The sequence below is a fragment of the Phocoena sinus genome, chromosome 1, assembly GCF_008692025.1.
Source record: "Phocoena sinus isolate mPhoSin1 chromosome 1, mPhoSin1.pri, whole genome shotgun sequence".
NCBI classification, from domain to species: Eukaryota; Metazoa; Chordata; class Mammalia; order Artiodactyla; family Phocoenidae; genus Phocoena; species Phocoena sinus.
In genome coordinates, this window is record NC_045763.1 from 127,353,244 (window position 1) to 127,379,396 (window position 26,153).

The window sequence follows — 26,153 nt, forward strand, 5'->3', positions numbered from 1 at the left end:
TCAGCCCTTGCTCTGCTGCTCTCTTTGCCTAGAATACTCTTCCCGCAGGTACCTGTGGGACCTGTTCCCAAATGTCGTCTTCTCAGTAAGCCCTTCACTCGCTACCTTACCTCGAATTGCATCCCCCAGCTTCCCTCAGCTTCCTGTCGATCTTCCTCTTTATTTTCTCCTTAGCATTTGTTTCCAAATGCTTATCTTGTTTAAATCGTCCCTCTCCATCCCCTCAAATGTAAGCTCAATATAGGTAGAGATTGTTATACCCCTTTTTCACTACTATCTCCACAGAAACCAGCACAGTGCCTGGTGCATGACAGGTGCTTCATGAATATTTATCGAATCAAAGAATAAATGAACAAGCTGGTTAAATGAAAGAACTTTTGGATGGATGAAAAAATAAAAAAACTTTTCCCATAGAGAGATAAAATGTAAAAGGGATTTCTAAGGAGGCATAAAGGGAATTTTCTAAAACCGCTTTCCTTCTGGGGTATCGCTGGGGGCACGACCGTGGAGGTGCTTTCTGCCAGCCACCTACTAGAGAACCCTTGGGGCTGGTAGAGCTCTGGTGGGGAAGGAACACTATCCTGGGAGCCAGGACAGCAGGCTCTAGCCCTGCCTCTGCCTCTAGCTAAATAAGTTTGGGGAAGCCCTTTCTGCTCACTTGGGCCCTGATTTTACTGGTGGAGAAAGGCTGCTATGGGCTCTGACTTTCTTCCATGGTGGATTCCACTGAAAGAACAATTCATTGATCAGTGATGTAAACTCTGTGGGTGTATCTCCAAAGACTCAAGAGCTACATTTTTAGCCTATGAATTTCCTCCAGAAGTGCTTGTGGCCCCAGAAATTTCTCCACTCCGCCCCATGGAGCGGGGCTGTGTCCACTGGGCTGTGGCCTCTGCCGGCTTATGTTAACAGTCAGAGCTCATGACGATGTCTGTGGCCTGCCTCTTTAGGACACCGTGTTCCATCTGCTGCAGCAATCTTGTGGTCCAATTTTTATTTCTACTTTAAATACACAAGCTTTCTCTACACATTTCACGTGAGTATCTTGAGGGAATCCAGGGACATTTTTCTTTAACCTGCCTGAAATTTGTTTTGGCAGAAGTTCTGAAGGCTGAAGTCTTGAGAGATTTGGGTTTTGTTAAATTATAGACATAATTTCAGTGAGGTTAAATAGCTCAGGCAAAAATTGGAGTGCCCTCACATCATTTATGCCCGTGAAACTCTACCCATCCTGCAAGGCCCGACTCTAGTGCTGTCTCATCCAGAGAGCTTTCCCAGGTCAGCAGAGCTAGAAGGGCATTCTCTTCTCCCCGAGGCTGTGTGCTGGCAGAGCATGTAAAGGGAAGCCGGACAGATAAGGGTTTGAATCCCAGATCTTGCTAGTGGGTAACCTTGACCAAGTTTTATTCATCCTCTGAAGAACCCTGTGGGACAAGACATTTTATTATGTCTTCTCTATATATGAGGAAACTGAAGGTAAAAATGAAATGATAATTAATATCTCACTGAGTGATGAAGATTAAATTTAAAAAATATGGATCATGGCATTCATTAAGCACTTAATAAATTTAAGTTCCTTCTCCATTGTATTCATTAAACCAGCTTGGGTATGTCATTCTCACAACACTTACCCTGTGTCGCCTTATATTATGACTCTGTAGAAGTAGGGAGATGTACAGGATGGGAAGTAAGAGCCTGGGCTCTAACCCTTGGACATGTTACTTAATCTTTGTGAACGCTGAACTCCTCAACTATAAAATAGGAGGAATTCTACTGTGAAGGTTCATTGAACTGATATATAATCTAAAAGAATGCCTGGCACATAATAGCTATTACTATCGTTATTTATCAAGAATGTTAAAATCTATATTCCTTTTCAGTTTGAAGTTACCTGAGAAATAAAACAGGTCTTTTCCATTGTTGTACCCCTTTGTGACCTCATCCTGTGTGTTGTATGTTACGAAATTACTTCTCAAAGTGCACCCAAAGTGGCACCTGAATTAGAATGTCCTGAAAGCTTGATAAAAGGAAGATTCCTGGGCACCTCCCCAAACTCAATGGATTATGATCTCTGGCAGTGACCCAGGATTTTGTATTTTACCAATCTCCTCAGGGAAGTTCTACGGACCCTGATGTTTGAGGACCACTCTACTCAGGGAACCAAATATCTATGAGTGAAATAAACAAGTGGATGGATGATCAAAGCAATTTTTTTTTTCCCATGTGGCACAGCTTGCATGCTCTTAGTTCCCCCACTAGGACTGAACCCCGGGGCCACGGCAGTGAAAGCGCCGTCACTGGACCGCGAGAAAAATCCCCAAAGCAACTTGTTTAAGTATGCATTTTTCAAAAGTAATGGAAAGAAAAACTACCAATAGTGCTAATAATTTCGGGTTAAAAAGATTCTGGTCTTGCTCTTCAGCATACAGTTTTGGATCCCACTTACTCATTTGGCTTATTCTTGCCCCAAATGCTCCTTCAGTCCATTTCCTTGAGGAGGTGGAGTAGTTATGTACTGAGGCACAGGTCTTCAATAGACTCTGAAAATTTCCTAAGAACTGTGAGTCTCCAGCTGATTCCTCAGCAACATAGACTTACCCACACTCTGGGTGCCTGCCTGTAAGTATCATCTTAAAGCTCTATCGAGATGAATTATATTAATGGAGTCTATAAGAAAACAAACACCTCCAAACTTTCAGAACTTTTAATTGAGATAAAAGTCTTTTCAGCCTCGACATTTTAGCAAAGAAAATGAAATCTTGAGTTACATGAATCATATGAATCATATACATAGACATTTTGGATTTACCTTTTATCCCAAGTTTATTTTTTAAGGACATTTCTTAAAGCACCGCTAAACAAAAGATTATTTTTCTATAAAGACTTGTCGTGCCAACATCTCAGTAGAAATGCCGCCCCTTTAGAAATAAAAAGGAGGGAAGACAGAAAGTGATGTGGTCAGCAGAGTAATAAATTAAATTCACCTGGCAGAGTTTGTTCTTCAGGTCTGAAACATGTAAAAGAACACACTTCCAGTGAATGAAAAAAAAAATTCCACAGAAAGAAAGGCCAGTTCTGAAACATGAAAAGAGAGGTTACTGTTCCCAAACCCTGACTCCAGCGTAAATGGCAGGCTCGGGTTAAGAGTCATAATTTCCATACCAAATGTGCAAAATTTTACAAGCCAAAACAAAAGCTGTCAAGCCCAACAAAGCCCAAGCTAATTTAATTTCTCGTACAGAAAAGAAAGATGATAACAACCTAGAATTGAATACTCTTGTCGTTAAAAGTTGCTATGTTTTAAATTTTTAGTTGAGTTGGGTAGTAAAAAACTACACACAAATATTTCTTCTTCCAGGAGGTAGTAACTGCTATACGCTAAAGAGCTCAAAGTCAAAAGTTCTATAGGGTTTGTGTAGCATCTGCGCTAGCATATTTCTTACCCAGTAAAGCCTCAATTTCTTCATCTGCAAAACCAGAAACAGACCTGTGCTTTTTTCAAAGGGTGGTTGTGAGGATTAAATGTTAAAATGTCTATAAAGCTCTTAGCACAGTTCCCTGCACACTGTAAGACCTTAATAAATGCTAGTTGTTATAATTATACAAGCTTCAGCCTGGAGACAAAGATTTCTACCTTTATTGGAATGAATAACTGATGCTCATGACCTCAATAATAATGAGATATTATGTTCTGTAGCCCTGGCAGAGGGACTAAAGCAAAAGTGGAGACTAAATAACGTGGAAGAAAAGCCAATTACTTGAGCAGCAGGGGGTGATTGATGTACACTAGTTGGATATATCTTAAAGGAGTTGGTACTTCTAGACATGCTTCATGTCACCAAGAAGCTCTATGCCAACAATAAATTATTGTCATGTATTTAGGCAATAATGCCAAATGCAACACCAGATTTATCTGAGTTCTAGTTTTAGGAAAAATAGCCATCTGTTACCTCCTTTTTCTCTGAGGGATACAAAACACTTCGTATGCATTTTTACATTTTCAAAGATTATATTGTGTTAGTGAGGGAGTGGGGAATATTAATTTCTATTTTCTGTTGGGTAGAAGCAGGCCCAAGAAGATAAAACTGCTTTCATAAAATCACATAACTGAAACAGAACCTCAGTCTCTTAATACTAAATTTCAAACTCAATCCAGTAAAGCTCACTGCATTTCACATGGGCTTCACGTGCAGAGTAGCTCTGCTGCTTTTTGGTTTCATTTTCAAGAGTAATAATTCATAAATTTCAACCATTTCCACGGTTTTTCCCATCACTGGCTCTCTGGACATGTTCAGGGTGTTTGTCTTTTCAGCTTCAACGTAAATGCTATGCAAGTGTGAGCCTCGTGCTGGGCAGAACTGGAAAGCAGTGCAGTCGTGAAGGCTCTGGGGAACCACACCTTTGGTTTTTCATTACAAGTGAACCAAGCTGGGATCAAATACGAGATCTGAGGGAGAAGGACCTGAATCACTGGAAGTGGCCTCAGCGTCCAAGCAGGATGTATCAGGTATGGTTGGAGGGAACTTGAGGATCAGAGAGATGGCTGTCCTGAAAGAAGCCCCAGTCCATGGGGAACATTTTATGCCTGGCAAACGGGTGTGGGGATTTGAGGTAATGATCAGTCAGGATGAGAGAGGTGAGCTAGAAAAATCTTCTAGAAGCTGAGAGGTCATTAAAACAATGCCTATAGTGTTAAAAGAAACAAAAAATAGAATCCATAAAGAAATGATGGCCCTATAACACACAGGCAGAAAGTAAATGAAATAAGAGAAAAAAACTTCTTGGTTCCAGCTTTAGACATCAGTTCCTTTTCTCAGAAATAACAAACATGTATTTCTTGAAAAACATACCTTAGGGAAATAATCAGAAATGCAGCAAAGATTTCTGTTAGAAGATGTTCATCAGTGTGTTATTCATGTTAGTAAAATAATGGAAGAAAATGTAACACTCAACAATAGTAAAATTTAAAATAATTTAAATATTTTATTGATACAATGAAATAACTATTTATCGATACAATAAATATTGATACAGTGAAATAGTAGACATCCATTAAATAACAAGTTTCCAAAGAATGTTTTATCACAATATTATATTTAGGTGAAAAAGTAAGACATAAAACTGTGCGTACAATATGGTTTTAATTATGTAAAAGAAACACAAAGACACACACACACACACACACAAAGATTGGAAGTAAATACACCATAAAGGAAACAATGATACTCTATCTCTGGGTGATGAACTTCTTGGAGATTTTATATTCTTCTTTGTTTAAATTTTTAAAAGACTTGAAAATACAACTCACATATCTTTTCAATAATCTGAAGAAATATTATCTGAAGAAAGACGATGTGACAAACCCACATAGAAAAATGGTCAATGTGCCTGGCAACCAATGTTTTCTACTAAAACAACTTGTGCATTCTAAACCTGGAGAAAAACGATTTCAAATTAATATTCTGCAACACCACTCCCATGGCTACCTTGATTCAAACTTTCAGAAATTCACAAAGACCACGCCACTCAGCTGGCCTCAGGAATGCAGATGTCTGAGTCATTTCCCTTTGGCCATGTGGGGAACATCATCCCCATATATCCAGAGCTGTAAGCAGGCCAAGTCCTGTCATTTTCTGTGGGCAAAGGGAGGGAAGGAGCTACGTGATGGCATGCACAGAATCATGTATCATCTCTTGTGCCATTACGTCTTACCAGCTTTCTGAAGGCACAAACGTTTCAATGCTCTGTTCATTTTTTCCTCGCAAGAATGTGGCCAAAATTTGACGTGTGTAGAAGATGTCTATTTAGCCTCCCTTCCTCAGCATTCTCCCCAGTCTTTCAAATATGTGGTAGGAAAAGAAAACTGATTTGCGTTACAACTTTTTTATTCTCTGCATTGAATTCTCTCTAGTTATTGTTTATTTGGCTTTGAAATGTTCTCCTTTTGAGAGATGAGCATTTGCATACACTGCAGATAGGACTATAAATTGGTATAATATTTTGTGGGAGATCTCTTAATCATAAACAAACACATATAGACGTGTACATATAACTTTACCTATATATATTAAGAGTCTTGAAAGTATCTTTAAAGTACACTTTCACACCAAAATGCCACTTATAATCAGTCAAAAGAAGATAGTTTAAAATTTCTTCCCATTTTGATACTATTGTTCTCAAATGAAATTTGGTTTAAATAACAACAGTGAACATCATGTGTTATTGGCAACTTTTGGATAAAACTACGAAGCTCTGAGAAAGGTAAAAGGAAACCAACATCTGTTGAGAATTTTCTGTGTGCCAGACATTTTCCCAAGCTTATCTTCCTTAATTCTCAAGCTGAGATAGATGATGGACAGCTTCTCTTTAATCCCCCTTGTCCTATAAGCCCTTTGCACTGGAATGTAATTCTTCTGGAACATTTTCTCACAAGGTTCTCATACAAAGTGATTGATACCATCCTGTTTTCTTCAAAACCTTGATGATCAACTGATTGCTGAGGTTGGGACTGGAAACTATCTTATGATGGTGGGATAGGGGTCTTTGAAGGCATCTCAAGCAACACCACAGTGAGGAAGCACAAAGACTTCCAGAAAGGAAATAGTTCATGGGACCAAGAATCAATGTGTAAGATATAACTGTCATTCAACCTAGCCTCAGCAAGGTGTAAACAGATATTTCTACAAAGAACCAGAAGCACTCTTAAGGGACTTGTGTCCATTATCCTTCATTTTGAATCTAATCATTGTAGCATATTACTTGAGAAAATGCACCAAATTACAAAAAAATATAACTTTTCCTCTAATGGGTTAAATTACCAGAAAGTTTATGAAATGGAAGAAATGAACATTAATTCCACCTTCTCTAAGTTTAGGAAATTTAATCTTTTTGAACTGATTTGATAGTTTGGTTTTGGCTTTTAAGGTCCTTCACTCTTTTTCTAATCTAGTATTTATAAGGAAGGAAAGACTTGATTTTTATAAATTCCTTCCTCCATTAATTAAAAATACCCTGAGTCTTCCCAGGAGTTGAAGTAAAAAATAAGGTTTCATATAGACTTCTTTCTTCTAATGACCACAGAAGTGGAGTTTAACATTTAGGAAACATGTACCTCATTTTCTCTGGAGTGTTATTTATTAGGAATGCATCATTAGTCACTTCATGGAGAATGCTTCCAAGACAGTGTGGCTGGATAACATCTTAACTGCCGTTTGATGCGACTAAAAAAATCCTTTACAATTATAGGGCAGAAAAATAATGCAAGCTTCATTTAGGCAAAGCTTTTTGGCCTAAACAACTTTTAGAACTGAGTGACCCAGGGAGGGTCTGGAACTTTACTTAAGTGAACATGAAAACTGTCATTATAATTGACACCTGGGTTTGGTACCTAAACGCTGCAAGAAAAGAACACAATTACAGATCACAATAGGACGAGATAGAGTCCCTCTATATATTGCTCTTCACCCAACACTTTTATCATTACCAAGATGAGTACATAAATCACTCCCTGATCATTCTTCATATGTTCCCCAGATTGTAGTTCATCTTCCTGAGCCTCAACTTATTGTACTTTGCTGGACCGTAAGACCAAAATGTGATATTGAAACCAGGCCCATATTCTTCAGAGCTCTACTATTTATATGACTCAACCTCCATGGTCGTGCTGAGTGCCAAACCTATAGAATGCTTCCACCCCCATCAAAAGCTTCCTGGATTTTTAAGCAAGATGATACCCTTTATTACTTCTTAGTGGCTCATGTACAATTTAGGGAAACCCTCAAGAAGTCCATTCACCTTGCCTAGTTCTGGTTGCTTCAGAATCCATACCGTATAACACATGTAGTGGCTCTGTGACAGAAAGATCCTGAAGCTGTGTGGTACCAGGTATATATGTTGCCCTGACAGCTGAAGGGTGCTTTTAACTCTTAGGGAAAGTGCTATGATTGTGGCCAAGTATACACAGATCATTAGCTTTTTTTTCCTCCTAGGTAAAAAATAATCACTAACTGTGATCTTTCCACCAAGTTTAACTTGAATGACAGGCAGAAAGAACACTGCTAAGAACAAAAGCACTTCTAGGCCTGGAGAAGGGAATGGTGGAGAAAAGAGGTAGCCTTTCTTAAAGCCTCTTGAGTTGTAAGTGGAGGCACAAAGGAAGCCAGAATCAAAGAGATTCTTTCATAAAACTGGTAATAATTATTATTGGTTATAATTTAAATACTTGATTGCACCAATGTATTCAAAGAAAGCTGTGGTTTGGTCGTGTCTCCAGAAATTACAGAATATAAAACAAAGTTGGAAAGTTGCAAATGGACCTGATTTTGTGAAAGGAAGCAAGAGCATTTGAAATTTAAATAGCAGTCATGGAAATTATTTTGCAAAATAATTTATTAGGGGAAGCAGGAAGAAATCTGAATGAAAAAGAATAAGGTATCACATGCATTTTTTACAAAACAGCATAAAAGGGAACTTTCAGGATGCCTTCCAGGATGTAGTAATTAGAACTGGTAATGTAATGCAGGGATTGGGCCTGATGGGTGGAAGCAGGAAAATAAGTAAACAGTCACACATTAGAATAGATTTCATCTTAGGGGTGAGGAGCCAAGTGACAGCTTTTGCAGCGAGACCACCATATTCTTGACATCCCTTGTCTCCATCAAGAAGCTGCAGACGGACCACACCCCGGCGCACCTGGCGCTGCTGGACGAGATCAGCACCTGCTACCAGCTCCTCCACCTGCAGGTCCTGCAGCTGCTGGTGAAGCTCTTCGACACGGAGCACTCCCAGCTGGACGTGATGGAGCAGCTCGAGTCGAAGAAGACCCTCCTGGACAGGATGGTGCACCTGCTGAGCCGGGGCTACGCGCTCCCCGTGGTCAGTTACATCCGCAAGTGTCTGGAGAAGCTGGACACCAACATCTCCCTCATTCGCCACTTTGTGACTGAGGTGCTCGACATCATCACGCCCCCCTACACCTCTGACTTCGTTCAGCTTTTCCTTCCTATCCTGGAGAACGACAGCATCGCCAGCACCATTAAAACAGAAGGTGAACACGACCCTGTGACAGAGTTTATAGCTCACTGCAAGTCTAACTTCATCTTGGTGAACTGATTCAGAGCATCCTCCAGAGCTGGAGCAGAACATTCCAGGAGACCTGCTGTGGAAAAACCCTTTCCAGAAGCTATTGTTGAAGAGGCCCAGTCAGCATCTTGGAAATGGGCTCTGGTGGGAGGAGGTGGATAACTTTTTTAAAAAGGAAGATGTTAGCAGTGTAACGGCTATTAGGAACAGTTCCCTCTCCTCGTGAGTCCAGGGCTGCCCCCAAGTCCTGTTTACAGTATTCATTTCTCCCTGTAGTGGAACTAGGTTCCCGTTACCTCTTGGGATGTAGCCAACTGTCAGCCCCTTGGGTGGTGGAAATTCAGAAACTGAGACACTTAGATGAACTATTTTCAGAGTTGATTTAAGTTTTCTCACAAGGCTCCATTGGTTAGTTCACATTATTGCAATTGCTTTCATTTTCCGAGAACAAGTAAAATGCCCTTCTGCGGTTGGAAGGTGTAGGTCCCGGTGTTAATGTTGTTTTCGTGTGTAAATAAAGCACTCAGATTCAAAAAAAAAAAAAGAAACCATGACCATTTGGCAGAAGATTTCAGCAAGGTCTTGGTCCTTCTATGGCCTTTATGTTTGTCAAGAAGTTCTGAAAAGTACTTCCTGCCAAACCTTACACCCTTTACATCTTGAACTTTCTGGGAATTCCAACCCTCCTTGGAGGAATGAGATGTTGATTTTCATCCTTCCCTGCCAGGTCCAGAGAAGTTCAGCACTGCCAAGGGCTGGTGTCAACTATACAATCTTGATATAGCATGCAAATATCAAATATAGATCATTAAGTTTGAAGTTGCTAATGATCACTGATTCATTAACAAGTCAATAGAAATATTGACCAAGCATCCCCAATGTGTAAGGCATAATATCAGAGATATATAAATGAATTTAAGATATAGTCGCAATCAAGAAATCTACAATCTCATTGTAGAACAGAGATTAGACATTAGCTCTTAGTAGGTATTGTTAGTTTTTCATGGAAATAAACATAAATGGCATGATCAACAAGAACCATCAAGTTCAGGTAAAGTGATAGATCCCCAGGGACTAGAGGGGCTACCATACCTTCAGGAAATAAGGGGACCTGAGGAAGAAGTAGAGCAAAAAACATACATTCTTGATAACCTTTTATGGGTCAAGCTCCACATTTATTCTTTCATTTAATCCTCTCACCAAGTGTCTGAGGTAGATTTTATTCTATTTTTATAGATGAGAGCATGGAAGCCTAAAGATGCTTAGAAACTTGCCAAGGTTACAAAACTAATAGACAGCAGAGTCTGACTGAGTTCACCATCGTATACTCCTAACTTCATTAAGAAGGATGGCTGAAGTTGATAGACTAAGAAGCAGCCACAGAGCAACTTCCACACAGTCTGGCATGTACTTTCTCAATATGCACCTGCACAGATAGTTAAAATTAGTTCAGCGGTTAACGGTTCTCTTAGTGAAGTGGTGGAGAGAGAAATATGATAGCCTAACACATAAGAGGTAAGCGCTACAATTGGGTTTTTAGCTACATTGTTTTCTGGTTTTGTGCTCTCCCAGAAGCAGACCCAGAGATAAGGATTCAAATGCAAATATTCAATAGTATAAAAAGGCAAGCAAGAAATATTCATAGAAAAGTGGGGGAACAAGACAGGAAAGAACATGTAAAGGGTGACGTAGTAAAGCCAGTCACCGTCATGGATGACTGGAACATAATCTTGAAGGGGATCATCTCTGGAAAACAGTGGAGAACACAAACCTCAGAAGCACCCATCCAGGAAGTCATACAGCGGGAGGATTTATACCCTAGCTCCAACCAGTCATTGGTTAAGAGCAGAGGGATGGTGGAGTTGGGGTAGTTAACTCCCTGGTACTTCTTGTCTGCCATAGCACAGGCAGAGTCCCATCTGAGGCTTGGAGGAAAGCCCCAGGAGAAGGTCATGCAGACACAATTGAGGCTGGCTGTCTTGAGTGACACAGGTAAGACTCAAGGGTTATGGGCAAGGCACTAGCAGCACCTATAAACACCAGTATCTTTGGTGCAGATTTTGTAATATTCTCTATTACTCCAGGCCTTTGGATGTGTAGGATTATGTAGGCCATTGTCTCTCAAACTTCAAAGTGCGTAGGAAGCTCTTGGGAAGCTTGTTAACAAAGCAGATTCTGGGACCTCATCCATTGAGAGTCACCTGTGGTTCAGGGATGGAGTCTAGGCATTTATGTCATTAATAAGCATCTCAGGTGATTCTGACCCACATGGTCCATGGGTCACACACTGAGAAACAATGCCTGGAATCTCCATGAATTACATGGAAAACAGATGAACAGGGGAAGGCCATGTGATAAAGTGAAAAGAAGATGGTATTTGGATCAAGATATCCTTGGATATAAATGCTGGCTCCATTACTTAGTGACCTAAGAAAAATTACATAATCTCTTTGTTTCAGTTCTTTTTTTATAACCTATAAAATGGAGAGAAAAGCATACACTTGGACTGTTTTCTATGCGTTAAATAAGATAACTGGTAGAAGAGTCCAGAGCACTATGTGTCATGTGGTAAACATCAGTGTTAATTCTTTTATTTTTTTCTCAGAAGATTGAAATCTGTTGACAAAGTGATACCAATGGCATTTGACAGTTAATGCTGTTTGACAAATTATACCTGACTAGAAGAAAACTCGATGACAAAATAATGCAGGGCTTAGCTCTAAAATTTCCCCCCAATTTCTCAGTGCACCTACAAATTAAGTTATTTTTTACCTTCCACTTACAACTGCATTACATAATGATTACCCTGGGGCTATAAATAGAAGTGTCCAAGTTCCAAGAGACAGATCAGGTTAAGTTGGCTCCAGATCTGGCTCAAGGACCTGGACTGCAGACTCTCACTCTTAGACACTGACTTTCTATACTGAGAAACTTTGGTTTATTGGTCTTTGTGTTTCTAGGGAAGATATTTTCAAGTATACACTGAGAAGAGAAGGAAAGGTGCCAAGAAAAAGATTAGAGCTAAAACTATGATTTTGAATAGATTGTACTTATTTATTGTTATTATCTCATCAAACTGATTGACAATCAGAATGAGTTTGGGATTATAATGGTATTACCACGATATAGACCTCAAGAGATGAATATTAGAGCAAAAAGCAATATGCTTTGTACTTAATAGATACTCAGGTGTTCACTGAATTTAATGACATCATTCAGGACACATAGTCACCTTCATGCTCCTCCAAGATCTCTAGATAGTTCACTCCCTCTGCCTCATCTTTACCTTGGTCACCTAGTTTGGCTTAAATATTAACCGAATCTCTCTTACCTTAATTTAGAATAAGTGACTTCTACTTGGTCCTCAGGAATTTAGAGGAAAATGTATCAAAGAGCAAAGCTTTTTTAGCTACTCCCAAGATTGGATGACTTAATCTCATAACCAAAACATGGGTAGGCCAATAGTGAAGATTTTAGAAGAAAAATTTTTTTCTATAAATGTTGATCTCATTTAGTCCTGATATGGATCACAGGGGCCACTTACTGTAGAGTACGATGCTGCCCTCAAGCATGATGCCAGAGCACCTGTTTCTTTAAGCTTAGGTACATGAGCTATGCAGTCACCCTCTTAACATCACCAGAGAGATAAACACTGCTGGACATGAAGCCTGCAGCACAAGCCTCGTGGGAAGTCATGTTTTATCTCACCCCACTCGAGTGCACCTCCCAAATAGTCACTTCCCCATGCTTATGAAACCTCATACAAGCCTCTGTCCCTGTCCTTTCAAGTGAAAGCCTTTTGCTTTAGTGTCCCAGGCCTTCCCTGACCCCCAAAAGACTGGCTCAAGAGTTAATGATTAGGAAGTGAAGATTTAGACACAAAGAACAGCCTTTGGGACAGGAAACTGGTAGCAATTTAGACTACAAACCAGCCGCATTCTCTGACACACATTCCCAAATTGTTTGCACAGGAAGCAGACCCCACCAGATAAAAACTGCTGACCTTGGGCTTCCCTGGTGGCGCAGTGGTTGGGAGTCTGCCTGCCGATTCAGGGGACGCGGGTTCGTGCCCCGGTCCGGGAAGATCCCACGTGCCGTGGAGCGGCTGGGCCCGTGAGCCATGGCCGCTGAGCCTGCGCATCCGGAGCCTGTGCTCCGCAACGGGAGAGGCCACAACAGTGAGAGGCCCGCGTACCGCAAAAAAAAAAAAAAAAAAAAAAACTGCTGACCTCAAGCGCAGAGACCCCAGACCAGCTGAAACCAGAAGACTGGTGATGCTCACAACTTCACCTTGATGCCAACCAATTCAAGAACTGTGCGCGAGCTGCTCACACACCCTGCAGCCCCATCTCTCACATTGTCTTTAACAGTCCTTTGCCTGCACCACGATGTCAAGATGGTTTCTAAGGACACTAGTGCACCGTCTTCTTGGTTAGCATGCTTTCTCGAATAAAGTCACTTTCTTTGCCTCAACACCTTGTCACTTGACCCACTGGCCTGTTGTGCAGCGAGTAGCCGAACATGACTTTGGTAACACTTCCACAGGAAAACCAGTGTGGTCTGGTGGTAAAAGGATGGGCTTGAGGGCTGATGCACCTCGTTCTGGTCCAGGTTCTGCCTGACTTTTCTTGCTTAGGGACCTGGATCATGTCACATCTCTACACTCTCATTTTCTCTAATGTACAATTATGGAGTTTGAATAAATGATCACTAAACTGTCCTTCATCCCTGGAGGTGATTTTTCTAAGGAGAACACATCAGGATAACCAACGATAGATACATCTGATTCTCATTACCTGCAGCCATTATGTCCTCTAAGTAGCCAAGAACACTGAATTAGCAAACACTGAACCATGCTCTTAGGGGAAATACAGAGTTAGGTTCCTGCAAGCCTCAGAGCACAACATTTTCATCAACTGATCAATACCTAACCTTGTTTTATGTGTGTGTCTATTTAAAGACTCCTTATTTAATATATATTGTTCATTTATTAACATTGAACTCATGGCCAACAGCACTATAAACTTGTTCCTGAATAAAACTTACCTAACATTTATTTTCTCCATAAGGTACATTACAGCCTTCTTGTGCTTGGGAGCACAGCATTTCAGCACTCTGCTTGGGGACCATTATCAAACAGATGAATTCACCAACAAAAAGTACAAAATGCTAAAAACACGGCATTAAATAGACTGTGGAAGGGACACATTTACAGTTTGAGAGTTGAAATAAGAAGGCAGAGCGTCGCCTTGTCCGGCCTCAGCTGGGAACGTGTGCATCAGGCTATTCAAATTTTTTGACACTCGGCGCACAGCCAAGAATGACTATGAAAGGACCACAAATATTTATTTGGAAGTTACAAATAAATTATAGCGAGTAGGCAAATCTGCAAATATGGAACCCATGAATAATGAGAATCAACTGTACCAATGTAAAATAAAAATAAATTATTGTGTTACTTTAAAGTCTCTTGCTTCTAAAAACAGCAGACTTTCTTCCAAATCTTGACTTCAAGCTGTGTAGTAATCTCCTAAATTCCCCTACACGTTCGTTAAAATTACAACTCCATCTCATAGATGGTGACATGTAGAGATGAAGCAGCTTCCTGAATGTCCCCAAGCAATGCAACAACCAAGCCAGGATAACTCAGGAGTGTGAAACTAAGCCTGTGGTCAGCCCACTGGACTGTCCTGTTCCTGCTCAATTACTCACAGAAAAGATGTTCTCCCTTCCGGACCTGTTAGTTAAGTCCTGTGCTTAGGCTTCGTGGTGGAAGTCTGCAAATTGTTCTGGGACACACCTTTTGGAATTTCAGCAAGTGATTATAATTTTGTCCTCTAAGAGTGTTATCTAAGGATTAACTGGCTGTTCTTTTACCACACTTTTTTTCTTTTTTCTGTCTCAGAGATGGAATAGCTGACATTTTACCCCCACCCCCTGTATACAGGCAAGTTTTAATGCCATAGCCTCAATTAGGACGTTCCCATCTGGGCTACTATAATGCATGTACTTGAGAACCATACGGGGCTAATCACTGTTCCTTTTCTGTAGGGCAAGAAACACTTTCTATTCCTTTTTAAAATTTCCCTCTCTTCCCCAGGTTGTCTGTAGCAGTGCCTGGGGCATAGAGCACACTATAAACTCGTTGATGAAGTTGAATTCTCTTCCACCATGAAAAATTTCCCAACATTTCCAGTTGGGGAAGTGTAGCTGGAGGGGAACAATGGAGAAACATGTCCAGAAGAATTTACATAACTTGTCTAAAGTCACTAAGCTAGTAAATGCTGAACTATGATTGAAATTTAGAGCCTGTTTTGAGGGGTTTTTTTTAACCAGGACCTATGGCTTAGTTTATTTGTAGTGGTAATGCCTTATATTTCACCAGGTGTAGTTTCAAATGAATTGGTAATTCCAGTTTACAAAAAAAAATTCTATTCTACTTTTTATTGTCTAGGGCTTCACAGGCAGACAAAAAGGATTGGGAGGTATTCAGGTTAAAAAGAACTGCCATTTACAAGTTGCTCTATGAGATTTACATCAAAGTTCTCTATCAAGAACCAAGAATGTAGCCATTCACTAGGAGAACCATTCTATGATGTTTATCTTTCAAGAAAATGAAAATTAATGAAAGTAATTATATCATAAATTGAGTGCAAACAGTATCAGACAACTCTAAACAGTACACAAAATGGCTTTTATTTCACATCCACTCATCTTTCAAGTAATTGCACAGCTTCTATATTATCACACAAGAAGACAAGTAACTGGCATTCTCTTCTCTCCATTATTAGATGTTGGACATTGTTGGTCTGCCTGGAACTGAGGAGATAATACAAACTTCATTATATAGATGATGTTCAGAAAGCTTAATATTTCCAAAAGATTCTTCTGTATCAGTCATGTGTCAAGCGTTGTGACTAACAGTCAACTCTAGATTTGATGACATTTTAAGATCCCTTCCTTTCAATCAAAAGTCTATTCTTTTCTGCGGCTACTCTAAGGATGACTAGATTCTCCCAGTATATCTAAACCCATTAAAAGTCTTTGGAAGAATATGTAAGCTCATGAAAGAGATGTTTTTCCCCTTCTTTTGCCATCTGCTGAAACGATTCCAACATTCTCAGGGCTGAGCTTCTTTCCCTTTAAGATCTACTTATAACAGTACATTGATCAAGACACATGAAACCTTTAGAAGAGGCCTTAGAGTTCACCTTGTTCAACTGCGGTCCTCTCTGTAATATCCGTTCTCAGATTTAGCACTTCCAGTGATGAAGATTTCTCTACTGTCAGTACCATTTTGAGAAACTCTTCCTGGTATTTATTTAAAATCCATCTTCCAGTGACCTCTACCTACAAGTCATAACTCTTTCTCCTTGAACCAGAAAGAGTAAGCCCAGATAGTTTTGAAATGACTCTATGGTGTGATCATGAGGCCAGAACAATACTAGTTTATGTGTATTGCCCTGGTTTCCCATCTGGTTTAGTATCTGATCCAGACTTTTCATTGTACAATAAAATTTTACTGTAATAATTGCCTTAGAATAAGCTTTAAACAGTTGGGCAGATCTCTCCTTTGTTCCTCTAGCTTCTACCATAGTCTTGTCCAGTAGTGGGTGAGACATACTTGTAGGGCACAGGGTTCTTATTCTCATATGTGGGCTAAATCTGAAAGATGCCCAGTGATAGCTTGTCTCTCTTTGCCTCACCTTTCCCCAGTCCTTCATACCTCCCTTTCAAAAACAGTTTTCTGATAAAATGAAGTGTACTCAGACGTGAATTGTTAGGTACAGCTGACCCCTTTCAGTCTCTGATAGTTCTAGGTGTATTCAACACTCTACCACTGCTGGCCACCTGGTGTGGCAATCAGTTGTACTGTGACCAGTTGCAAGGGCTGCAAAATACAGGAAGGCACCAGGTCACAGTCAGCAAGGTGACTGAGAATAAGAAATGTGGCAAATTATAGTTTAGGTACATGTGAAACAAGTGGAGGAAATAAAAACAGGGCAGTCCTGTCTGTGAAGCAGGAAGAGAACAGCTTAAACAGTTGGGTACTGTTGTTTTGTCAGTTATTGTACAGTAAAATAACATTGTTGTTGTAAAATCGACAACTATTTATTTTATTATTTGACAATGATTTTTTATTCTGCAATAATCACTTTTAGCAGCAATAAGTTTAAAAAAGGAAGTGTAGGTTTAGTTGAAAAAGAGGAAGTGAATTTTGATTACTCAGGAGAGTTAATGATGAACATGTAACTTGCACAAAATGTTTGTCGACATTTACTATCCACCATGGGGTCATAGTGGTATAAACGACCACATGAAAACCAGAAGACACAAATCTGCTGGAGAAGCATCAGCAGTTACTTCAAAAGTTAGTAACTAATTTATACAGACTGGGCCCTATTTACAACCGAAGAAAGTACCCTTCATATCATTTGGTGAGATACACCTTTTCATTTAGATCAAATGGCTATTCTAAATCACTTTCAATCATTATTTATTCCAAGATTTTTTGTGTGTGCATGAATTCAAAATAAAGTAATAGCTGTTGGTGTGTGGCTTCACGAGCAGAAGAAATTCACAGTTAAATAATGAGAATTTTATGTTGGTCATCAAATAGTCCAAACAGAAAATTAGCTCATCTCAATTATGCTTCTTTTTTCATCAATTTCATGTAATTAAAGCCAACATTTTAGAAACTCATTCTCTTGACAGTGAAATATTTGATGTTATTGTAATCTAAATTCAGTTAAAACATTTGACATTGAAGATAAATTATGTTTTTGCAATGATAATACAGCACACATTTTGGTGAAACACAATGTTCTTAATAAATTAAGAAGCTATGAAGGAGAGGTGCCCTTGGAATTGGATATTATGCACACATACTTCATAACTATGTTGAAATACGTTGCGATATTCCACCAGTTGATATAGAAACCGTAGCTTCAAACTGTACAACTGTGTTTTTTATTTAACACACAGAGTAACTAATTCCAAACTTTTGTGATAAAGCTGATTTAAAATTTTAATGAAGTACTTTGGCATGGCAGTTCATGTTTTCTCTCTTTGCTATTTGAAATCAGCTTTTAAAAATGTTTGAGCTTTTGAAGTACTACTTAGTAAAGTAACCCAAGTTACCCGCAATGAAAATAAACATTTTTATAAAGGATTTCTGTAAACTGGGATTTTTTTTTCAAAATCAGTTGGAAATATTTAATAAAAGTGTTCGATGAGTGGATCAGAGAAATACTTCAGCATTTGAAGCTTTGTGTATATTGTATATACTGAGATATATTGAATATTTATATTGACCAGATTGAAAACAAATTTGCAAAGAGAAACGCACTGACATGTATCCCTACACAAGCTAGGAAGAAACTGATCAAATTAAATGGTGAGAGTTCAAACAGTGTATGTAATAACTTTTATAATCAGTAAGGATTAGCTTTGTGCCAGCTACTAAGCAAAGCACTTCATATACTTTGTCTTTGATGTTCCCAAGTATGAAAAAACAGTAATTGTAAAAAGGAATAGTAATAACACTACTATATTATTATCCCGGGATTTTGTTTTGGTTTGATTTCAGGGTTTTATTTTTTTTTTGGATTAAGAGTCTGTAGCTTAAAGAGCAAGGTGAATTTACCCAAGATCATGTGACATGGCCAAAGAGCTAATGCAGCTCCCTCAGACTCCAAATCTGTGCTTGAAACCATTACACTCCAGCGTGGCATGCCTAGCTAGCAATTTGCTGAGCCTTTTAACACCTAAACTATGCTATCAAACTTTACTTTGCATAAATTATTCTATAGAAAAGTACTCAAATGTTTCCCAATGTTCTTTCCCAAATCCAAAAATACATTGCCACATTAAACATTTTTTTTTCATATTAAATATACAGTTCCTTCCTGATTAAAATCCTAATTCACCTTTGGGAAGATATAAGCATTTTTAACTCTTTCATTTTACAAATGAGAACTCTGAAGCCCCCAAAATGCTTAATGCCATCTCAAAGACACAATGCAATCTGAAGGCAGAGCTGGGTCCGGAAGCCAGGAGGCTTAGCTCTCTCCCCTAATGCATTTCCCTATTTCAGAGAGACCTTTAAATCTCCACAGGAACATTAGCATGGGTCTGAATCTTCATTCTTCGCCACAGAGAGGTCAATAGCTCTTCTGCAGAGGTAGAAAAGTCTAATGGGCCTTCAGGGTGTTCACCCAGAAAATCGTAGAGAAATCAAGAAGGGCTGCTCTAGTAAGAAAGAAACACACTTGGGAGAGCAAGAACTGATGGAAATAGGCACTTTGAAGTTGCTTGTATTTTATTAAAGTCCATTGTTTCTGAGAGAACATTTTCATTTGCAGGAAGCAAGGAGTGCAGGTCTGAAAGTCCTGTCTTCCTTGACTCACTTCCAGAGAAATGAAGAACAGGACCAACGTGGCTCCCAGCCACCCATGCTAACAAAGCTCCCCCAAAAGGCCCTTTCCTTGGGTGTTCAGATGATATCATCAGCTTAAAGTGTCTCCAAGTGAGATTGGCTGCTCCCAGAAATCTGTCAGCTGAATGTTTGGAAGAAACTGAGAAATCCTTGAAAAACATGGAGGGATCAAAAGTACTTATTAAAGTATTTTCAAAAGAGCTCTGGATTTAATAAGAAGCAAATGAGATCAGATGGAGAGGATTCCAGAGATTGGTTCTAGTGTGGAAAACTCGTGGCAAAGACCAGGAAAATGGAATATATTGATGGGAACAGCACTTATTTGGAAGCGGGGTGTTAGACAGTGTGTAGTTGAATTGCTCTGCCCTTGAACCTGAAGGAGTATGCAGAAGAAAGCAATTACTTAAACAGTCACATCTTTCCTAAGAGATCTGATCCAAGAAAAATAATGAATTACAACAAAAAATTTTTTTAAGGAAAAGAGAGGAAACACCCAGGCTCCTCTCTTACTGGAGAGCCTTTTGTGTCTCTAGAAGGTCTGCAACACAGAGTCCTAACTTCGTCAGCCATCTAACTGTTAGAGCCATCAGCCCTCTAACAGTTTGATTAAAAGAATGTTCTAAAGAAATTACAAGTTTTCTTCTCTCATCAACCAACCAACTAACTAACCAACCATACAAACAAAACTACCCTCTGTACATTTTGTTTTAGAGTAAAACATAAGCATGCTATTATGTAGAACAATTGCTCATGGTAATGAGGATCCATTCACTCAATAAACTCCTAATATTTGAATAAGCCAAAAATTAATTAAATGTTCCGGTCCAGGCAAATATTAAGGCATTAGAACTAACATAGAAGATTTCTTCCATGGAGAATTAGGAACCCTGTGAATCTTATCTCCCTGTATTCTCAGTGAAACTTGAAAAGAGACTGATTTGTAGAGAGATATTTATCCCTAAGGGATGAATCATACTGATGGCAGCAGTCTTCCCTTTTAAATTGCAAGTGTATAATTAATGAAATGTAGTAAGTTGTAACAGTGAAATGAAAAATGAAGTCATAACACCTGGTGTTCATTGGGTATGATAAAAGAGATACTTAAACACAGAATGTAAGATCTTAATTGGCATAACTATTTCTGTAAAAATGGAAGTATTTGCAACAGCTTTCATTTTAAAAGTTTAGCCTTTTTGACAGAAATTCCAGTTTAGAAATGTATTCTAAGGAAATTTTGCGTGTACACAAAATCTTAGCTACAGAGTTGTTCATTATGGCTTTGCTTAAAAAAAATAAGAAATTATCATAAAAGTGAACAAAGGGGGATTAAGTAAATTATGTGCATTCATTCAATAGCCATTTTAAGTAGCCATTAAACAAAAGAATTTCAGTGTATATTTAATAATATCTATTATATCTATCTCTATCTCTATATCTATCTAGCTATCTTGCTAGCTCTATATCCCTAAAAAGGTAAACTATAAAATAGAATCACAATATTCAAAATTGGTTAAAAATATTGAGAATATACATGCCTATGTTGAAACTTGAATGAAATATATTTAATTATATATGGCTATTGTCTCTGAGGGGTAGAATTGCAAGAATTTAAAAATTATTTTTCCTAAGTATTGGTATTTATAGTTTATATGTCTGATTTACTAACCAGCCTTACCTTAAGAGCAAACAACTATTCTTTGAGCATAGGTGACTCTCTTAAGGTCTGGGGTAGTTACCTGACCTAACCTTACCTCATCCTTAGGTTTTTTGGTACACCTTGAGATGGCTCTACTTTTCAAGGGTGATGAGAGGAGAAAGAAGGGAAAAGAGATAGAGGGAGAAGGAGAGAGAGAGAGACCATTGATCCCTAAAGCTGCCTCTGTTTTCCATTTTTAATCATTTCCTAGTGCCAACTATATACCTCACAGTAAACCCTCTTCCTAAAGGTGGCTCAGGTGTTCCTTGTAAACAACAACACAACAAAACAGAAAGCCTAATCTATTATAATCAGGAAAAAATGTTAAATAATATTTTAAATACATCTGTAGCAGAATAATAACATTTTACACTTTTTCAATTATAAAAAGATAATTAGACACACTTTATATTCTTGTCATCTTGATGAGCAAAGTGCACTTTTCTCAGAGAGATTAAAATCACTTGCACTGCTTCTCTGTTTTTATAATTCTGGGCAAATGACAACATTGTTTTACTTGAAACTTCGATAAGATTTTCCTCCTACATGCAAGTTTTAATCTTAGAAAAGTTTACTCTGTATTCCTCCTTCAGTGCAGTTTTCCTTATTTTTAGCCCTTATTCATCGATGTGTCTTTCTGAGAGTGGGATTTTAGTAATGTTATTGATCTCCAATTCATTGTGCTTTTGAAACTCTGGGAATCCACCTGTACTATAAGCCGGAAATTATATATTAGAAGAAACAATTACTTCTAATGGATGAATGGATGGATCAATGAATGGATGGATGGACAGATGGAAGAGATCTCAATAACAATCAAGTATGTTTTTTTATATCTATGATGTGCTCAGCACTGTGCCAGCCTCTGGGAAGCAATGAGGGTAAGTATCATGATTCCCTTTCTCAGGGAGCTTAAAATAATGTTATGTTGGACTACAAGATATCAGGTTAAGAGCCTCCCTAGGAGAAATCTATTGTTTTGAATGGCTCACTCCCTGAAGGCAGGCAAGATCACGCTAAGAAATGTGAAGCTCTGGAAAACTTCGTTTTGCAGGACCCCTACTCACATCAACAATTTGAGTCACCCCAAATCAGTGTCAACCCCATCTGAAGCCCAATCTCATGTGGTCCTGCCAAAGAAACTCCACACCAGTCAGTGGGAGTGATCAACTTGCCAGGTCAGCCTCTTGAGGTCCTGAGATGACCCCATAGGTAGCAGTGTTAGAGCTTCTAGAGGCAACTGATTGATCCTCACAGATGGGATAAAGGGTTGACTGAGGTCCATGTGGATCTCTGTCTTGGCAATGAAAGCCTTGTCTGGATGGCACTGTGGGCTTCACCTTCTCCTAGGCACTGGAAGGGGACTAGAAAATGTTGAGGAAGACAATCCAAAGGCCTGGGGTCCATAAGACATGCGGTTAAGGGCAGAAGTCCTTGATGGTCAGGTCTAATGGTGATAGTAAAAGTAGTCATTTCTCTTTTCTTTCAAGTGCTCTTCCCCTGGACTCACTTTGTCCCATATACTAGATACCCACAGTATTTAAGGCACTAATAAATAATGACCTTGGTAATGGAAAATTCCACTTCCCTACTTGGAGTCTGACATGCCATCATTAAATTTCCAAACAGCTCATCATTAATGACAGAAGTCTGAGCACATACTTCTTAAGTGTATCTTCCAAAGCTCCAAACAAATTAAGGGAAAGAGATATGAGGTCTTGCTCCTATATTTAGATCAGGTTACTCTAATATTATATTTTTCTCTGTTGCTTAATTATTTGATTCCGTGGGCCATGAAGCTAATGAGCTAGATGGCTTTCTTCTTTAAACCAAGAGCCTTCAACCTAATTAAGATCACTTAGCTATTACCACCTGAACAGTACATAAATTCCAGCCAAGTAGTAAAGATCATAGGCAGGAGTTAAAGCTGTTTGGGTAACTGAGGACATTTGTCCCAGAGGACAAAAGTGGGACATGGAAAAAAGTGTGGCGTCCAGTGCATCCCTTGTCCCAGACACAGAGACATAAGTCTGAGCTCTATGGGAAGAAGAAGCACTAACAAAACTGAAATGGAAAATTTCCTGAGACATTCAGTGACATGGGGCAGTTCAAGCAGTGTAGCTTTAGAGCACAGGAGTGAAATGCAGTATATATTCCTTTAAAGGACCATTCTCCTCTTTCGGTGGGGAATAGAGCATGGCTTTTTCACAGAGATGATCCAAGAGCTGCAATTCCATTTTGAGACTTGGCTGCTTTGGAGGCACTGGGAGATGGTACCCTCAGCACTGGGATCAGTGTCCTTATAGTGAACACTGGCAGAGATGGCAGTGGTCAGTCTTCAAAGAGTTTTGAGCACATCAGCTGTATATAAGTGGGTTCCAGAGCAGAAGAACACAGCAGGTACAACTGCTACTGTGGCCAAACAGGCATCAAAACTTTTCTTTATACACTGAGTTGCTATGGGATTTAATGTAGATCAAACTTCTTCCTTCACTTCCCAGAAAAATATTTCTTAGAAAAATGGAAAGAACTTGGGATTTAGACATAGACCTGAATTCAAATCCTTTCCCTTTCAATTGTGAGTTATGCCTCTTTGAACAGGTCATTTGATCCTTTGGAGACTCAGAATCGGTCATTTGATCCTCAATGGAAATATTGACTTTGTAGAGGCAGCATGAAGATTAACTGCACCTTGTAAGTCTGCTACCACTTTTGTGTTACTAGTCACATGGTTATTCTTTTCTGAGGCCCTACAGTTATCGCTGTGTTCTTCTATGGGTATATGTATCCTGGTTCTTAAAAAATGTGGGCTTCTTTGCTGGATCCTTCCCCTGGCTGCCAGCTATTGTGGTGAGTAATTATGTGCAAATGAGTGTTCTCCACCAAAAGTTGTAAGAGGCAGAAAACTCATTTCTTCAGTGCCCTTGAAAAGCACAAGACACTAATGCATGTCTGTGTGCCAGCAGTTTAGAAATGAAAATTTCCACATTCCTTGTGCCTGGTCTCATTAATTCTCCCCACCCCATTGGTGTTAAGGTTTTATAAATAAGCAAGACAGGATTGATTTGTTCCATTTCAGCAAACTGTAAAAGAAAACAGTCAAGAAATCACTCCCATCATCATTTCCGCTCCCCGCCCCCCATCACATTACTCCTTAAAACTGGGCAAAAGCCTGTATAGCCTTTCCCAATTAGGTGAAAGATGATTTCATTTCAGTAATCTTTAGGGAAGTTATTTCTGGTTTGTGCAAACATGCCAAAATAATGCAGCAGAGACCAGTTTGATTTCTCACTGGCTAAAGGGAGATTCAAGATGCAGGAAGACCTGACCACCAGTATTATTAGTATTTATGATGTTCAGTCAGACCTACATGATGTAGCCTAGAGGAATGGAAGGAACATTGAGGGGAGAATTGGAACACCCCTTAAAGATGTCTGGTACTGGGGTTTGCAAACCTTTTCAGCAAAACCCTGGAGATTCCAGGCAAGGGTTGCCTTTTGGATATACACAGGGAAAGGGGCAAGAATCTTCAGCCAGAGCAGACCTATTTTTGTAGACTCTACATATAGGCTTCCACATACGATCAGTTTCTCATCAGTATAATCTAAACACCCTTCTGTTGTTTGAATTCTCTCTACAGCTTCCCAGCTGTTCATCCTCTTGCCGATGCCTAAACAGCTCCAGTGACAGGGTTCCCAAGGCAGCCATCTTTAGACAGATGTTGTTCCCTAAATTCCCTCCTAGCTCTATTAATCTCTACCAGAGTATGAATGTAAACAGGAAAGACAATGGTGCGAAGACATAGACTGAGCTTTCATTTGTCTAACTTGACTCATCAATCCAAAACATCCTATGCAGTTACTTTTCTGTCTATAACAAATGAGGATAAAAAACAATCTCAAATTTAATTTGTTTTAATATATTTTTAAAACATGTGAAACTACACCCCCCTCTTTGACACAGGGTGTTGCTTTTTCTCTTCAATAGGGAAAACATTCACATCAGGATTGATTTAAATTTTTTCCCCTTTTAAATCATAAACAGTCCCGGTACAAGAAACAGTAGCTGTTATTGATTAAAAGTTCATTTGCCTTGCCTGGGCTGATGATTGATACTTGGAGGGCAGGAGGGGTGTTGGATTTTGGCTGGGAAATTGGAAGTGGGAAAATTTTGTCACGTTACCTGTTCTTTAGAAGAGTGTTAGGGTTGGAGGAAATTTAGGTTTGGGGAGAGAGCTTTTTTTTCTCTGTAAATTTTGGTAGATGTTGGTCCAACTTTTTGTTTTGTTTTGTTTCTTACTCTGCTGGTTTCACCAGCTTTTAAGTACTCATAGTGCACGTGAGCTGGTGAGAGGCCCTCTAAATGGGTTTTTAATGGTCTGTTGAATAAAGCAGCTACCAGTTCAGGAAATGCATGCATTTTATAGGTGCATATTTTCAAAGCTTCTATTTGTGAATGCTAGTTGAGAGGTGCCTTTGTATATGTTCTTCACAGACCCAGTACAGCAATAAAGACTGCCTCCGGAAGCATTAAAAAACAAGAAATAAATTTCCTTGTCCCATTTATACTTCTAATTTCAAGAATAATAATTTTTGTGGGTAAAAGAAGTATCTTTCCTTTAGGAAAGTTATCTGAGCCCATTGGAAAATTATAATTTCACAAGAGTGTGGCAATCAGATTCATTGAATGCATTTGTCAGTGATATTTGTAATCAAGGCATGGGATTTTTTTTTTTTTTTTTTTTTTTTGCGGTATGCGGGCCTCTCACTGTTGTGGCCTCTCCCATTGCGGAGCACAGACTCCGGACGCGCAGGCTCAACGGCCATGGCTCACGGGCCCAGCCGCTCCGCGGCACGTGGGATCCTCCCGGACCGGGGCACGAACCCGTGTCCCCTGCATCGGCAGGCAGACTCTCAACCACTGCGCCACCAGGTAAGC

The 26,153-nt window shown here is 39.3% G+C and overlaps 1 protein-coding gene across 3 annotated transcripts; it reads left to right on the forward strand.

Moving 5' to 3' along the window:
- Positions 1 to 431: 431 nt before the first annotated feature.
- LOC116748725 (negative elongation factor D-like) lies at positions 432 to 11,269 on the forward strand. Of its 3 annotated transcripts, XM_032623267.1 has the most exons (3): positions 432 to 1,036; positions 4,296 to 4,507; positions 8,662 to 9,213. In XM_032623267.1, exons 2-3 carry the CDS (start codon positions 4,499 to 4,501, stop codon positions 9,109 to 9,111), a joined length of 459 nt encoding a protein of 152 aa, XP_032479158.1. In that variant the 5' UTR covers positions 432 to 1,036; positions 4,296 to 4,498; the 3' UTR covers positions 9,112 to 9,213. The 3 variants fall into 3 exon arrangements, 2 of the variants coding, with proteins under 2 accessions (XP_032479158.1, XP_032478298.1); XR_004348644.1 differs by lacking the exons at positions 432 to 1,036; positions 8,662 to 9,213 and adding an exon at positions 10,984 to 11,269 and having other exon boundaries at positions 3,772 to 4,507; XM_032622407.1 differs by lacking the exon at positions 432 to 1,036 and having other exon boundaries at positions 3,772 to 4,507.
- Positions 11,270 to 26,153: the final 14,884 nt, after the last annotated feature.